General features: G+C 34.9%; 3 protein-coding genes and 1 long non-coding RNA gene across 6 annotated transcripts in view; 2 read left to right on the forward strand and 2 right to left on the reverse strand.

The window, feature by feature from the left end:
• Positions 1-15,507, forward strand: part of LOC144856010 (uncharacterized) — a 207,956-nt gene that overhangs the window by 100,589 nt on the left and 91,860 nt on the right. The window lies entirely within an intron of this gene.
• LOC144856000 (uncharacterized) overlaps positions 1-15,507 on the forward strand; it is a 91,798-nt gene that overhangs the window by 63,667 nt on the left and 12,624 nt on the right. The window lies entirely within an intron of this gene.
• Positions 1,185-10,901, reverse strand: LOC144856128 (urethanase-like). Its single transcript, XM_078714095.1, has 12 exons — positions 10,864-10,901; positions 10,254-10,486; positions 9,749-9,921; positions 9,516-9,655; positions 8,932-9,132; positions 8,555-8,629; positions 8,194-8,359; positions 7,963-8,025; positions 4,573-4,673; positions 3,900-4,086; positions 2,418-2,522; positions 1,185-1,387 (listed from the first exon to the last, which is right to left on the reverse strand). Exons 2-12 carry the CDS (start codon positions 10,484-10,486, stop codon positions 1,185-1,187), a joined length of 1,647 nt encoding a protein of 548 aa, XP_078570221.1. The 5' UTR covers positions 10,864-10,901.
• Positions 11,930-15,387, reverse strand: LOC144855425 (uncharacterized). Of its 3 annotated transcripts, none has more exons than XM_078713283.1 (5): positions 14,378-15,387; positions 13,614-13,807; positions 13,200-13,283; positions 12,758-12,834; positions 11,930-12,486 (listed from the first exon to the last, which is right to left on the reverse strand). In XM_078713283.1, the coding sequence occupies exons 1-5, from the start codon at positions 15,249-15,251 to the stop codon at positions 12,438-12,440; spliced, it is 1,278 nt and encodes a 425-aa protein (XP_078569409.1). In that variant the 5' UTR covers positions 15,252-15,387; the 3' UTR covers positions 11,930-12,437. The 3 variants fall into 3 exon arrangements, with proteins under 3 accessions (XP_078569409.1, XP_078569408.1, XP_078569407.1); XM_078713282.1 differs by having other exon boundaries at positions 14,354-15,387; XM_078713281.1 differs by having other exon boundaries at positions 14,258-15,387.

A 15,507-nucleotide genomic window follows, 5' to 3' on the forward strand; every position in this document is an offset into this window, starting at 1 on the left:
CCAGATAATAAGAACACCGGACACAATCCAGATCATGACGCAGAAGAAAACATTGAGTTGCACCGACGATAATCGGTCGTAATGTAACGGCCGGGTGATTGCTAATGTACGGTCCAGAGTTGAACCCAGGATACTCAAAGTTGCAATAATTGATGTTGTGTTAGCGCACTGAATCAGCCGTTGTGATGGAGCAAGTGTTGTCATAGCGAGTAAAATTCCTGTAAGAAAATCTGATAATGACAAACTCATCAGAAATACATATCTTTTGTTGTGAAAATGTTTTATGTAGAGTAAAGTTAGAAGTATAACAGCGTTGTCGAATATTGAGAAATATGAAAAGATAGCTTGAAGAACCAGGTTTATTTCTTGAAGAACTGATAAATCTTCATCACTTGTGATCGTATCATTAATAACATCCATCTTTAAAAAGGTTTTAGTTCTGTAGAAAACGCTCAACTGTTGATGCCTTAAAACATGATCAAGTACAGACATAAACAACTTAACAGCAGAATTGACAATCTCTCTGTTTTCTTGTTTTATAGGCCCATGATATTATGCAATATTTTTGCAACTTCCAGCATAGCCATCATTTTCCTCAGCGTGATTCTCGAATCAAAACTTGCTCTCATCGATAACGTGTACCTTATTTATAATCCAATCCGGTTGTTATTCTTGTATGTATGACGTAACCGATGGATATTACTAATAATCATGCAACATTCATTATGTTTTTTGATGACACACGCTCAGAAATAAACACTTTTTACTCTGATTGTACATTAGCTCTTTCAACCGTAACTAATACATAAATAACTTGTAACCTTCAGTTAGGTACTTATCTAATTCATACTTGGCATGTCTGTAATTATGAACAACGGTAGGAGAAGCCAATCAAGGAATTGAATTTCCTTAAGTAATGGACTAAAACCAATCCTACCTTTGTTTCAGTAATGATAAACTCTTACAACTACTTCCCATATTACACAAGCTCTTGCAGTAACTTTGCTGCTATCCTTGATAGCTCAACAACAATTGCCTGCTAGCTTATAATCACACTGATTTAAAGATAATTATTGCCATGAAGTTATTTTTACACTTTAACATTAAGTGAAATTCTTTGCTGGTGGTCCAGCCATGCTAAAAAAAACCCTTGAAACAATTTTAATGCATTCAATTTTGTTTAATTACTGTGCTGCAATCTTGTCCCTCAGCTTTTCAAACGCATAGGCAACCTTTAACAACTTATTCTCTTCAAATTTCTTACCAACCAACATCATTCCTACGGGAAGATTATCAATAAAGCCGGCGTTAATGGATAGCGCTGGATGACCTGTTGCGTTGAAGGTGTGTACATTGCGGTTATCAAACAGGGCCTCAGTGATATACTCTATAACATAAGAACATAATATAAATCCAAAGGCAAATTACTGAAAAAATGACAATGCTGTGGGTATCAGTGGCTGGATCTCAATGGAGATACAAAAAAAAAAGCGAAAAGCTACGATAAAGTAAAACAGCCAGAAAAGTTAGCAGAGCTGTCGAATATATACATGAATTTCTTTCACTAATCACAAAGTATGTTTCTTTCCAAATACAAAAAGATCAATAATTGTATACTTAATAATATATATGATATCTTTGTATGTTTTATGGGATACCGTTTGATGAACTGCAGTACATTTTTTAGTAAAGCTGTTGCAGAATTAGAAATATAGTACTTTTATTTATGAGATAATGTATTTTTCATGAATTTTAATGAATGTTTCATGAATATAATGTAGTATAATTTAGTGCATTATAATAATCAGAATTACAAATTAAAATAATCCAATACTATATCTATAACGCTTTTGTGCTTTAAAAAAAATACTAATATTATTTTTATTCATGTTAAGTTGTCTGAGAGATTAAAAGATTAGGCTTGTCATGTGTACTTGTTTGGTCATTTGACGAATATAGTTTGATTTGAAGTCAATTATTTTAAAGTATTGTCTAAGTGCAAATCTAAATTTGATTGCTTAATTAATGGATAAAGGAGTTTGTTTAAAAATTAACGAGAGGAGGAGCCTATCTCTTTAGGCTTTTCAGTCTTTGTTACAAATTGTTTAAAAGTATTTCCTGTCACCCTTTGGTGCTTTGTATTTTGTTAATTTTACTCATTTGTTCGTGAGAATGGTTCCATGATGGTTCCTGAAACATCAATCTTTTGTATCATTTTATTTTAAAGTTCTAGTAATAGTAAAAGTATAGTAAATGGTTCCATGATGGTTCCTGAAACATCAATCTTTTTTACATTTTCTTTGAAAGTTATAGTAAATTTGTAGTTTGATTTTGGTTTTTTTTCTTATTTAGAGGAAATGATTTTTTCATTACAATACAATAACAGGAGATGACGTCTAATCAAGAAGACATTATACCTTTAATTGACAGATCAGATGAAGGCAACTTTGGAGGTAGAAAAGGAAGCGTTGGCATGGCAATAACATCAAACTTTTCAAATGCTTTCTCAAAATCATGCATTATAATAATCAGAATTACAAATTAAAATAATCCAATACTATATCAACGCTTTTGTGCTTTAAAAAAAATACTAATATTATTTTTATTCATGTTAAGTTGTCTGAGAGATTAAAAGATTAGGCTTGTCATGTGTACTTGTTTGGTCATTTGACGAATATAGTTTGATTTGAAGTCAATTATTTTAAAGTATTGTCTAAGTGCAAATCTAAATTTGATTGCTTAATTAATGGATAAAGGAGTTTGTTTAAAAATTAACGAGAGGAGGAGCCTATCTCTTTAGGCTTTTCAGTCTTTGTTATAAATTGTTTAAAAGTATTTCCTGTCACCCTTTGGTGCTTTGTATTTTGTTAATTTTACTCATTTGTTCGTGAGAATGGTTCCATGATGGTTCCTGAAACATCAATCTTTTGTATCATTTTATTTTAAAGTTCTAGTAATAGTAAAAGTATAGTAAATGGTTCCATGATGGTTCCTGAAACATCAATCTTTTTTACATTTTCTTTGAAAGTTATAGTAAATTTGTAGTTTGATTTTGGTTTTTTTTCTTATTTAGAGGAAATGATTTTTTCATTACAATACAATAACAGGAGATGACGTCTAATCAAGAAGACATTATACCTTTAATTGACAGATCAGATGAAGGCAACTTTGGAGGTAGAAAAGGAAGCGTTGGCATGGCAATAACATCAAACTTTTCAAATGCTTTCTCAAAATCATGCATTATAATAATCAGAATTACAAATTAAAATAATCCAATACTATATCAACGTTTTTGTGCTTTAAAAAAAATACTAATATTATTTTTATTCATGTTAAGTTGTCTGAGAGATTAAAAGATTAGGCTTGTCATGTGTACTTGTTTGGTCATTTGACGAATATAGTTTGATTTGAAGTCAATTATTTTAAAGTATTGTCTAAGTGCAAATCTAAATTTGATTGCTTAATTAATGGATAAAGGAGTTTGTTTAAAAATTAACGAGAGGAGGAGCCTATCTCTTTAGGCTTTTCAGTCTTTGTTACAAATTGTTTAAAAGTATTTCCTGTCACCCTTTGGTGCTTTGTATTTTGTTAATTTTACTCATTTGTTCGTGAGAATGGTTCCATAATGGTTCCTGAAACATCAATCTTTTGTATCATTTTATTTTAAAGTTCTAGTAATAGTAAAAGTATAGTAAATGGTTTGTCTGAAATAAAGTTGAATTGTATTGTATTGTAATTGTTCCATGATGGTTCCTGAAACATCAATCTTTTTTACATTTTTTTTTAAAGTTATAGTAAATTTGTAGTTTGATTTTGGTTTTTTTTCTTATTTAGAGGAAATGATTTTTTCATTACAATACAATAACAGGAGATGACGTCTAATCAAGAAGACATTATACCTTTAATTGACAGATCAGATGAAGGCAACTTTGGAGGTAGAAAAGGAAGCGTTGGCATGGCAATAACATCAAACTTTTCAAATGCTTTCTCAAAATCAGCAGTGAGATGTCGGGCTATGTTCTGTGCTTTTGCATAATATCTATTTCTGTACTCATGCTTCAAGTATTCACCCAGCATCCAACAAGCCTGTAGATTTTAAATGTTGAGTGATTTAATTTTTAAGAGTATAATATATATAGAATAAATCATAATAATTAATAGCCTACTTAAAACCTAATGGATAACAAGACAATGATTTAATGTTTTTATCAGCAATTAATTACACCAGTATAAATTACCTATTAGCTAATTTCTTCTCATAAATAATTTCTTTTTTCTTTCGATGACTGTGTTTAGTAGCAAACAATTTGTATAATGAATACAGTAACCGTACAAACTCTATATATAGTATAGATTAAGCTCTGTCTACACTATCAAACTATTGATGTGCCCAAATATGGTAGTGTTTTGCTTAAATACGGTAGTGATATGACATCATCATGTCCATATATGGGCACATCACATTTTTTTGTCACATAAAGATTTGAACCAATGGCTCTAGGACTGGTAGGCAAGTTTTATAACCAGCCAAGCTAGAACGTCACACAAGTTTATGAAAAAAAGATAATATACCTTGACAGTTGGGGGAAGGTCGTCTGGTTGTGACTGGAGACTTCTGCCAATGGCATCAATCCAACTTGTTGGGTAAAACCCTTTGTAACCAGTACCAGCACCTAAAATAGAATAATAGAAGAACAGGGGTTTGGTGTGGATGCTAATTCATAAGCCAGGCTTACAAGTGTCCATGTAGTTAAAAGTTGCTGTCATAATACACAGTTGATCAGTGGAAGCTGGGCATTTTATAGTATTTGTATCTATGTCTGAAGAGACCTTCACATCTGTTTTGGCATGGTTCAGGTCCGGCGCCGACAAATCAAATCGAATGTCAATGTTTCGTTTTCATGCAGCGACGATTAGTGAATAGCCGTGTGGAGCATCGTGAAAATGAAATATTGACATTCGATTTGATTTTCCGGTGCTGTAACTGAATCGTCTCGGAATAGGTGTGAGAGACCATTTATACAATGATAATCTTCACTTGGTTTGTTGTCCTACAGAATAATTGGTAATTAGTTCAAGATATAGTAGTATAGGCCTACACACTGTAGTGTTTGAAAGTATTATTTATAGATAATTTGTTTACATTGAATAAAAGAAAGTGATGTCTGTCAAAATAGCTTATTTATTTAATTGTTTGTGAATAAAATGGATGACAACACACAGTGGCAACCATGGTGGAATCAGTGGGATAGGTCGCTTATACCACTCAAATGAGTAAAATAGTAGCTGATTACATTATATGCATGAGCCAATAGATAATAACAAAGATTGTACTCAAGGATATCTATTAAGATAATTACTAAAACGACACACAGTTAAGTACAGGATAAAGATACTTAAGAGCACTATATCTATTAGGACTCTGATAAAACAGCATCATTTTCTGGTAATCAAACTGATTTTTTTACATTTTTTATTTACATAATTTTAATATTCGGATTCAATTTTTATTTATATGAGAATTTCATATTGTTGATTATTTATTGATTTTATATGTATTGTTAAAGTTAAGAATTAGGATATACAGTAATAAGAATTAAACTTAAAATAGATGACTTTTTAAAAATTATATTCTGTAATTATATTCAGTATAAAATACAGTATTATAACATATTTCAACTGATTTTTTAATGTGCATTTTTTACTTTTTTTCCATACATAAATTTTGTATTTTATTTATTTATTTTTTTTAATTTTATGTCTTTAAGCACATGGGGCCAATGATTACCAATAGTAAAATAATCACTGTCCTATCAGATAGGTGGTAATCGGTCGAATCAACCCCATGCCAATATTATATTTTTATATAAGGAAAAAGTGTTCATGTGAACAATAGAAACTACTTGAGGGAGTAATCAAGGTGTCGTGGTATGTCACATGTCCAGCATAATGCATTTGTCAAAAAATGATGAAATAATTAGGACAAGTGGACAGTTGAAGGTGAATCAAGCCGAGCGTTCAAGGAACATTAAGTGGAGCGATCAAAGGCACAGCAAGTGAAAAAGTCAATGCCATAATGTAATAATTAATGGATACTTAGAGCTGATAAGTAGATTACAATGTCATTAAAATTAATTGTGCGCTTTTTAAGTGGCAGTAAGATTGTACAGATAAGATTTTCTATTATGTAAATTGTGTAGTGACCATAGGGATGGACATTAAGATGGGAAGATGAGAGGTGGTGTAGTGATCATAGGGAGGGGCATTAAGACGGAAAGATGAGGGGTGGTGTAGTGATCATAGGGAGGGGCATTAAGACGGAAAGATGAGGGGTGGTGTAGTGACCATAGGGAGGGCATTAGGACGGAAAGATGAGGGGTGGTGTAGTGATCATAGGGAGGGGAATTAAGACGGAAAGATGAGGGGTGGTGTAGTGATCATAGGGAGGGGCATTAAGACGGAAAGATGAGGGGTGGTGTAGTGATCATAGGGAGGGGCATTAAAACGGGAAGATGAAGGGTGGTGTAGTGATCATAGGGAGGGGCATTAAAACGGGAAGATGAGGGGTGGTGTAGTGATCATAGGGAGGGGCATTAAGACGGAAAGATGAGGGGTGGTGTAGTGACCATAGGGAGGGGCATTAAGACGGAAAGATGAGGGGTGGTGTAGTGATCATAGGGAGGGGAATTAAGACGGAAAGATGAGGGGTGGTGTAGTGATCATAGGGAGGGGCATTAAGACGGAAAGATGAGGGGTGGTGTAGTGACCATAGGGAGGGGCATTAAGATGGAAAGATGAGGGGTGGTGTAGTGACCATAGGGAGGGGCATTAAGACGGAAAGATGAGGGGTGGTGTAGTGATCATAGGGAGGGGAATTAAGACGGAAAGATGAGGGGTGGTGTAGTGATCATAGGGAGGGGCATTAAGACGGAAAGATGAGGGGTGGTGTAGTGATCATAGGGAGGGGCATTAAAACGGGAAGATGAAGGGTGGTGTAGTGATCATAGGGAGGGGCATTAAAACGGGAAGATGAGGGGTGGTGTAGTGACCATAGGGATGGACATTAAGACGGAAAGATGAGAGGTGGTGTAGTGATCATAGGGAGGGGCATTAAGACGGAAAGATGAGGGGTGGTGTAGTGATCATAGGGAGGGGCATTAAGACGGAAAGATGAGGGGTGGTGTAGTGACCATAGGGAGGGGCATTAAGACGGAAAGATGAGGGGTGGTGTAGTGATCATAGGGAGGGGAATTAAGACGGAAAGATGAGGGGTGGTGTAGTGATCATAGGGAGGGGCATTAAGACGGAAAGATGAGGGGTAGTGTAGTGACCATAGGGAGGGGCATTAAGACGGAAAGATGAGGGGTGGTGTAGTGACCATAGGGAGGGGCATTAAGACGGAAAGATGAGGGGTGGTGTAGTGACCATAGGGAGGGGCATTAAGACGGGAAGATGAGGGGTGGTGTAGTGATCATAGGGAGGGGAATTAAGACGGAAAGATGAGGGGTGGTGTAGTGATCATAGGGAGGGGCATTAAAACGGGAAGATGAAGGGTGGTGTAGTGATCATAGGGAGGGCATTAGGACGGGAAGATGAGGGGTGGTGTAGTGACCATAGGGAGGGTCATTAAGATGGGAAGATGAGGGGTGGTGTAGTAACTGTAGGGAGGGGCATTATAACAGGAAGATGAGGAGTGGTGTAGTAACTGTAGGGAGGGGCATTAAGATGGGAAGATGAGGGGTGGTGTAGTGACTGTAGGGAGGGGCATTATAACAGGAAGATGAGGGGTGGTGTAGTGACTGTAGGGAGGAGCATTATAACAGGAAGATGAGGGGTGGTGTAGTAACTGTAGGGAGGGGCATTAAGATGGGAAGATGAGGGGTGGTGTAGTAACTGTAGGGAGGGCATTATAACAAGAAGATGAACTAAAATCTAATATTGAATATTTCTTTAAAACCTTACTTCCTCCACGCAGCATAGTGTCGACAATACTATGTACCCCAAGCACACTTGTTATCGCCTTACCTGAAAACATAAATAAGCTATCATTAATACATTGGAAGCTTCTTAGCAGTATCGTATTAGATTCCAATTAAAATCACTCAGACTTTTCAGTTTCGAATTGCAAGACTAATCTTTAATTGAAATAACATATTTCTTTATTTGAGGTAAATAGAAATCAGAAATAATCACCCTTAACATGCATTGGAACCGACACCTCTTGAACTTTGGCCTCAACGGAGATAAGCTGAAATGCAGACTTCTTAACAAGCGCATCTACCCTGCTATCTGAGTTCTCCTGACTGAAGCCTTCCTTCAATATTCCTATATTGATGCCTTTCAGGCTTGATGCTCTTAGCTAGATAGAAAAACCAAAAATATAAACATGTTTGTGTTTTCTGAATAAAAAAGCTCTGTCTACACTATCAAACTTTATGTGACAAAAAAATGTGATGCACACATATATGGACACGGTGATGTCATATCACTACCATATTTGGGCACATCACAAAGTGTAAACAGAGCTTAATATTGTATATTGAAAGAACTTTACTTCTTTTGTGTATTGATGACCTTCGACTGTCTCTGGTTGTCTAGGATCTAATCCTCCGTCATATCCAGCAATTGCCTGCAAAGAAATTATAATTTAGATAATATCACATTAATATTAATGTAAATGAACAAAGGAGTTGATTCAAGATACTAGATGCAGGGGCTGCTATAAGCGTCAGCAGTGCTGATTATAAATGCCTAATGTGACCACAGCTCCATATACAGCACCCGGTATTACCAGATGTTCTCCCATCCAAGCTCTAACTGAACATTGCTTAACTTCGGTGAAAGAATATACTAATGAAAATTGATGAGAAATAAATGGAGAAGTGTGTAAATGTAGAAGTGGGTCTCTTGCAAGTGGATGAGCAGCTGTACCTCAAGGAGCAGTGCACAATCATAGACTTTTCTAGCCATAGGTCCAACATGATCCAGACTGAAATCTATGGGCAGAATTCCTGTATAGGGTACAAGCCCATGTGTTGGTTTTAGGCCTACAATACCACAACAGCTAGCAGGTGTACGGATGGAGCCACCTTGATCTCCGCCTAGGGCCATATCAACATCACCAGTGGCAACCTACAAATCAAACAAAAAAGCAACTTTTTAAAAGTGTGGCCAAACCATGGAGAACGCTATAATTTATAATACATCCAGACACAGAGGGCAGTATTATCATTCGTGGTAAACATTGGATAGGCCAGCCACATATACAATTATGAAATGTCAGGATTGTTAAAAAAATTGTTTGTATATATAGAAGGGTATTCTAATGCTCTGTCTACACTATCAAACTTTACATGACCAAAAAATTTGATGTGCCCATATATGGACATGATGATGTCATATCACTACCATATTCAAGCATATTACTACCATGTTTAGGCACATCACACTTTGCTCGTCAAACTAGTTTGATAGTGTAGACAGAGCTTTAGTTAAAGAACTAAATAGACTGTTACCAACACAGCACTTCCTGAGCTCGACCCTCCTGCTGTTCTAGTTTTATCAATGGGGTTAAGAACAGGACCTCTGGCTGCCGTGAAGCTTGAATCTGAATAACACCAATCTTCACAAGTGGATTTGCCAACGATTTCACCACCTAAAAATAATAATAACAGTATAGTTAAGTAATGTCTTGCCTATTGGATACTTAAGTATCCAGATACATTGCCATTGGATTCAATATTCTTACCTGAATCTAAAATTCTCGTAGTGACTGTGGCATCAAATTCAGGAATGTAACCCTCCGTCAGCCATGACCCCGCCATCATCGGTACTCCTGCCAGAGCTATGGTGTCTTTCAACGCAACTCTTTTGCCTTTTAGGATGCCTTCCTTTGCACCAGTAATACTGGTTCTCCAATACCTAAAACAAGGCAGTCTATATTATAAGTAATAAGTAAAAATAAAAAGATGGGAGACAAAAAAAAACGATTATTTGGTTAATACTGATTTTAGGCCGAGTTGCAAATAAAAACTAAATTGAGTGGATATAATTTGATGTCCTTCCATTCAGCATATAAATTACTTTAATAAGGCTAGCAGTTTATACTTTGCAGTCAGTCATAGAAAATAATTGTATCATCCTATAAAGTTCTGTCTACACTATAAAAAAATATGAAGTCATCGTGACACACTTTTTTGTCACATAATATTTGATAGTGTAGACAGAGCTTAAAGCTAGTAGTATATTAGTACCATGCTCTGTGAACGTTCTCCTGTTCCGTTGGTCTATATCCTGGGGTGCGTGGATATTTGACCGGTAAGCTGGGTTCTGGAAGAGCATCAATTTCATCAACATCTTTTAACATTGAAGCAAGCACTTCTTGGTATTGACACACTTCTTCTTTCGACAGGTTACATCCAATGCGTTCACTCAATTGCACAATCTTTTTACAACTTGGAATTCTTATGGATGATGCTGAAAACATCTACAAAAAATATGATTACAAAATATGTAAATTTATAATTATATAAACACATGGCACTGAACATGAATTCAAAACCACCCGGTGATACATAAATTTAATTAATTAATTGGAAGATGGTCGGGGAAAACTAGCGATATTAGCTTATTTAAAGATAGGAGTTAAGGAATGTAGAATTCCTGGTGCCAATCGTCTTCATTGTTTATACCGCGACGGCTTCCTATCGACTTTTTTTGCAGGCCGAGTGCATCCAGCTAGCTAGCTCTCCATCTAGCCTAGCCTAGCCTAAAAAGGCTACTACTTTACTACTAGCTAGCTAGTTAACAGTATATAAACACACGGCCTAAATAAACCGCTGTTTTGCTAATATCAATACTCACCTTTGCAATTAATACAGTAGGCCTATATTTAGTATTAAAACCTCTTTGAAAAATCCTCCTTTTCGGGGAAATCCGAGAGCGGCACGTGCTGCTTAGTGTGAACCCTGGAAACAACTCAAGCGTAAAAACAAAAACAAAGTATATGGAACGCCAAAACAGCATAAATAATATTATATTCCTTTTCTTTCTAAAAAATAATTAAAGATGTATTGTCCCCTTGAAAAATAATTTTTACATTCTTTTTTTGCATATGCCATTTTAATGTCACATAATAGTTATCCACTTTGACTAAAAATTGGATCTAAACAAAATTTATTTACCTGAAAACTGTAATTTAAAGCAAAAAATGGCTAAATTGCCTGCCAGTCAATGATTTTTGTATGAATTTGACCATTTATTACTGTTATTTTAGTGAAGAAACTTTTTTTTTCTACGGAAGTGATTAACTTTATTAAAACTACAAAATAACCTCTTCAAAGTCTGATTTAATTTTTCATTTTTTTTGGGGACAATACATCTTTAAAGCTTGTCTCCCTGTGCAAAAATAATGTACATCTATATTTATATACCACCCGGAATTGGGTTTTTGGAATATTTTTTTAAATGAAAAAAGATTATAAAATACTTTCTCCGGTTCCCTGTCTGTGTCCGTGTCCGCCAATTCCATTTCCGTTATCCTGTCCATGTCCGTCAATTCCATGTTGTTGGACATGCGTTTAAGTAGCTCACGTCCAACATCAGATTACAGAAGTTGATTTTTTTATTAAATTTACTCAAAATTCTCTAATTGGCCGCTTGCTACCGGATGTTGGATGTGGGCTACCTCAAATTGGCCGCTTGCTACCTGATGTTGGATGTGGGCTACCTCAAATTGGCCACATATTTTAGCCCATTTTCAAAAAAAATCCTTGCACTATAGTACAGGGATTTTTTCGGAAAATTTGGACCATTTTATTTATTGACATAACTGGCCAATTTGGCTCTATAAGACTATGACACCACAATATATGTGGATATATGGAAATGTTATTGCATAATAAAAAGTTCATATTTTGGCATTTTTTGGTATACCAGTAATTTTATTGCAGTATTCCACTTAATTACATTAATATAAACAGGCCTCACTAGATCACATGGTATTTTGTGATTAACTATTGATAGTAAAATTCTATTGAACAACAATATAGCAGAATATTACCAGCAGAAAGTTTCAATACAATAACTTAATATCTATGTTTATTATACTCTTTTAAAAACATATATACATACGGTCTCAATTTTTATTGAACAAATTAAAACTACAAACCGATATTTTATCATTGATATTTATATTAAATTATCCTCATTATTAATTTTTAGGTAAGGAATACGTTAATAATCACTTCCTTCACACAATGTTCACCTCTTTAAACAAAGTTTTGGAAGAAACTCATTTTGGAAAAAAACATTCTGATATCAGTTTAGTTCTTAGTCTTATTAGAAGAATCATTCACGTAGTGGAGTCACAGCCAGCGACGATGAATCCATTGCACAGTAGCACCATATTTGACAATGAACTTTGACCTTGTAAATCATCACTTGCACTTTAACTCTAGTTCATCTAACAACTTCTTAATTCCTTTTCTAAAAAATAAGTTAAGTTAAATAATATAAAGAATTGTGAAAAATAAATGTATTTTCTGTGGTTTTTTGTCAGTATATGCTGTTGGTAGCTTAACAGATCAGTTTATATAAAGCATATACACATTAATACTAAGTACACAGTCAAATGTAGTTCAAATTAATATAAAAATATAGCACTGTTAGTTGGATTCAGTATTGTAGAAAAGTGCCAATTCATCGACGACACCACAGACTGTGTATGAAAAAAAAAGTTTTTCACATTTAAGGATACATTTGTTTGGCAAGATCATCAACTGGTTGCATCATCTTATCAAGTTGTTCACATTTTGCTATTAACGAATACATAGCCTAAAAAAAAGAATCAAACACATTAAAACCTTCTACACATCCTTGAATACAGTACCTAACCAAGTAAAAAGACTCAACATTCAGTTCAGTTTTATTCGGTTCACTCAAAAATACAAAGACAAACATAACATAGAAAAGCACATGATAACAATATTAATAGAATGAACCGAGGAATTACCCAAGAAAGTTTAAAAGAAAACTTATTTCCATTGGGGTCCTCAGACATAAAAATAACACTGATAATTGCACTTAAAGCGCCCTATGACTACTAAAAGGTTAACAAATTGTACAGTAAACATTTCGTTAGCTAGGGCCCTCTTAATTCATCTTAATGATCTGAGCATCCATAATGCTAAGTTTTATACCTTAACGCTTTGATCAACTGTAGAGCCAACTTTATCTGCTGCGTCTTTGTATGTTTGAATATGGCCAACAGTTATGGCAGACATCTAAATAAAAGAAAACAAACGCATTCGGTAAACGATCATTATGCATTCTTAAGCTTGGATCTCACAGTAGAACAGTAACGCAAGTAATTAACCAATCACAAATGAAGCAACAGATAGTCCAATTCTGATTGGTCAATTGTCTGCATTGCGTGTACGTCCTTGCGTAGTGAGAACCAAGCTTAAATATACTGGTTCACACTGTCTCTGTTAGGCCTGCTAGGATAAATATCTAATTTACAATAGAGCACATCTAATGGATGTACACTATACGAATCTAACATTAGTATCAACACTGTACATAACATATGCGCCGTAGTGAAACACACTAACATTGTGTATACTTCCAATGAGGTGTCCAAGCATCAGGTCTAGGCTATCTGCTACCCTCTTGCAGTGCTTCTCAATGTCTGTAATGACAGCTGGATCTATAGGCGGTATGGCATTCCTTGATAAAGATTCAGCTCTGGACAGCATTCGTGGAGTGTCTTGACCAGATGCTACTGACATAGAGCTTGCAGGTGAACCTGAAAGAATGTACTTACAGACTTATTATAACTTGCAGTCAATTATAAAAAAAACAGATAGAGGTCACTTTATATTCTGGCAGTTTTTAACTAATAAGAGTTTATTTTAAACCAACAGTGTTTGAGGTTTTAAAAAAGGTCTCTTTTTATGTGTATTCTGTTTTGAGTGAATTGATTGATGCAACAAATAGTTAAGTAATTATATATTCAAAATATCATTAGTAGTAAAAGGGAACAAAGAAAAACAATCTGCCTACAAACATAATAAATGACTATGGTAAGTAAACTAGCTAGAAAAGTTAAAAAATTCTAAAAACAACTAGCAAATCAACTATACAAATAATAATAATATACTATACAAATAATATATACTTTACTATAGTACAAAAGCGGCATAGGGTAGTAGCATGCAGACACCAAGTAGCATTTAACCAAGATATCTCATCTTACCCCTTGATGATGCCATAGGACCCGCACTTTTGCGAATTATCTCCATAATATCATCAGCCACAAAAGATACCATTTCCCCTTCCCTTGTTAGCGTACCATGTAATTTTTGATTTGTCGCACCTTTCAGTTCACTCGTTGAGCTTGAGACCGAACTTGATGGCGTCAGTACTTCCCATATGTCGTCATTCGTTAGTTTGTCTTTAGGACTTCCCATAGGGGGCTCACTAACACCGTGGAGTAGGTTCGTTGCAACAATACTAGGCCCTTTCTTGACCAATGTACCCAACTGTTTTCGCATATCATTAATGTAGTCAATGCGTGACTTCGGGGACATCATCTCCGGAATATCAAAACCTGCCAAGTCAATAACTTGTGTTTCTGCTAACGCTTCTTTCTCATCAGTACTGGAATCGGATTCATTTGGAAGTGTGTCATCATCGTCTTCACTTTCTTTTGACTCTTGTCTTATATTGCTACGTAGACCGAATGGCATTACGTTATGTGATCTATCAATGTCTCGTTTTGGAGAATTTCCTTTTAATATATGAGGTTTATCCAATGCTATTTTTTCATTTGAAGTTAGTTCTGTTCTTTTATCATGTGAATTTTCATTTGATGACATTTTAGTATCATTACAATCCTCTGTCAAACTTTTTCTAGTATTAACGGTATCAGTTTTTTTATGATGTTCTTTCGGTAATACTTCTTTTTTGTGTTTATTTTTATTTATCACATCATTCTGAATTACAGTTTTAGTTATATTTTCTAAATTATCTTCGTTATGTTTCAATATAGAACTTCCTTGATAGTTGATATCATTGCTAATATCATCACCTGAGGCTAGGCCAGAGCTGTCATCTTTCGTTTGATCTCCCACACTCACGTCCAGGCATACGGCCCGTGCGACGTTATCGTCTTCAGCGCAAACACTAGATATGCTAGGCCTAGACAACTTAGCGATATCACCATCATAAACAGCATTATCACTCTCCATACTGATACACAATATTCACCTAAATATTTACAAACCTATTACTTGAGTTTATGCATTAATTCTTCATTCTTGGGTTAACAACAACCCATTTTTTGAGAGTCATTTGTCGCTAACAAATACGATACCAAAACATGAATTACAAGGGCGCCACCTTTTTTTTTTTTATGAAGTACAATCATTTGCATACTAATTTGCATAATAATTATAGCGCCCCCTATAGTTAAAATTTTTTATTTGAAATTTTGAGGTTATATTT

The sequence above is a fragment of the Antedon bifida genome, chromosome 11 (genome assembly GCF_963402885.1).
Source record: "Antedon bifida chromosome 11, ecAntBifi1.1, whole genome shotgun sequence".
Lineage (NCBI taxonomy): Eukaryota > Metazoa > Echinodermata > Crinoidea > Comatulida > Antedonidae > Antedon > Antedon bifida.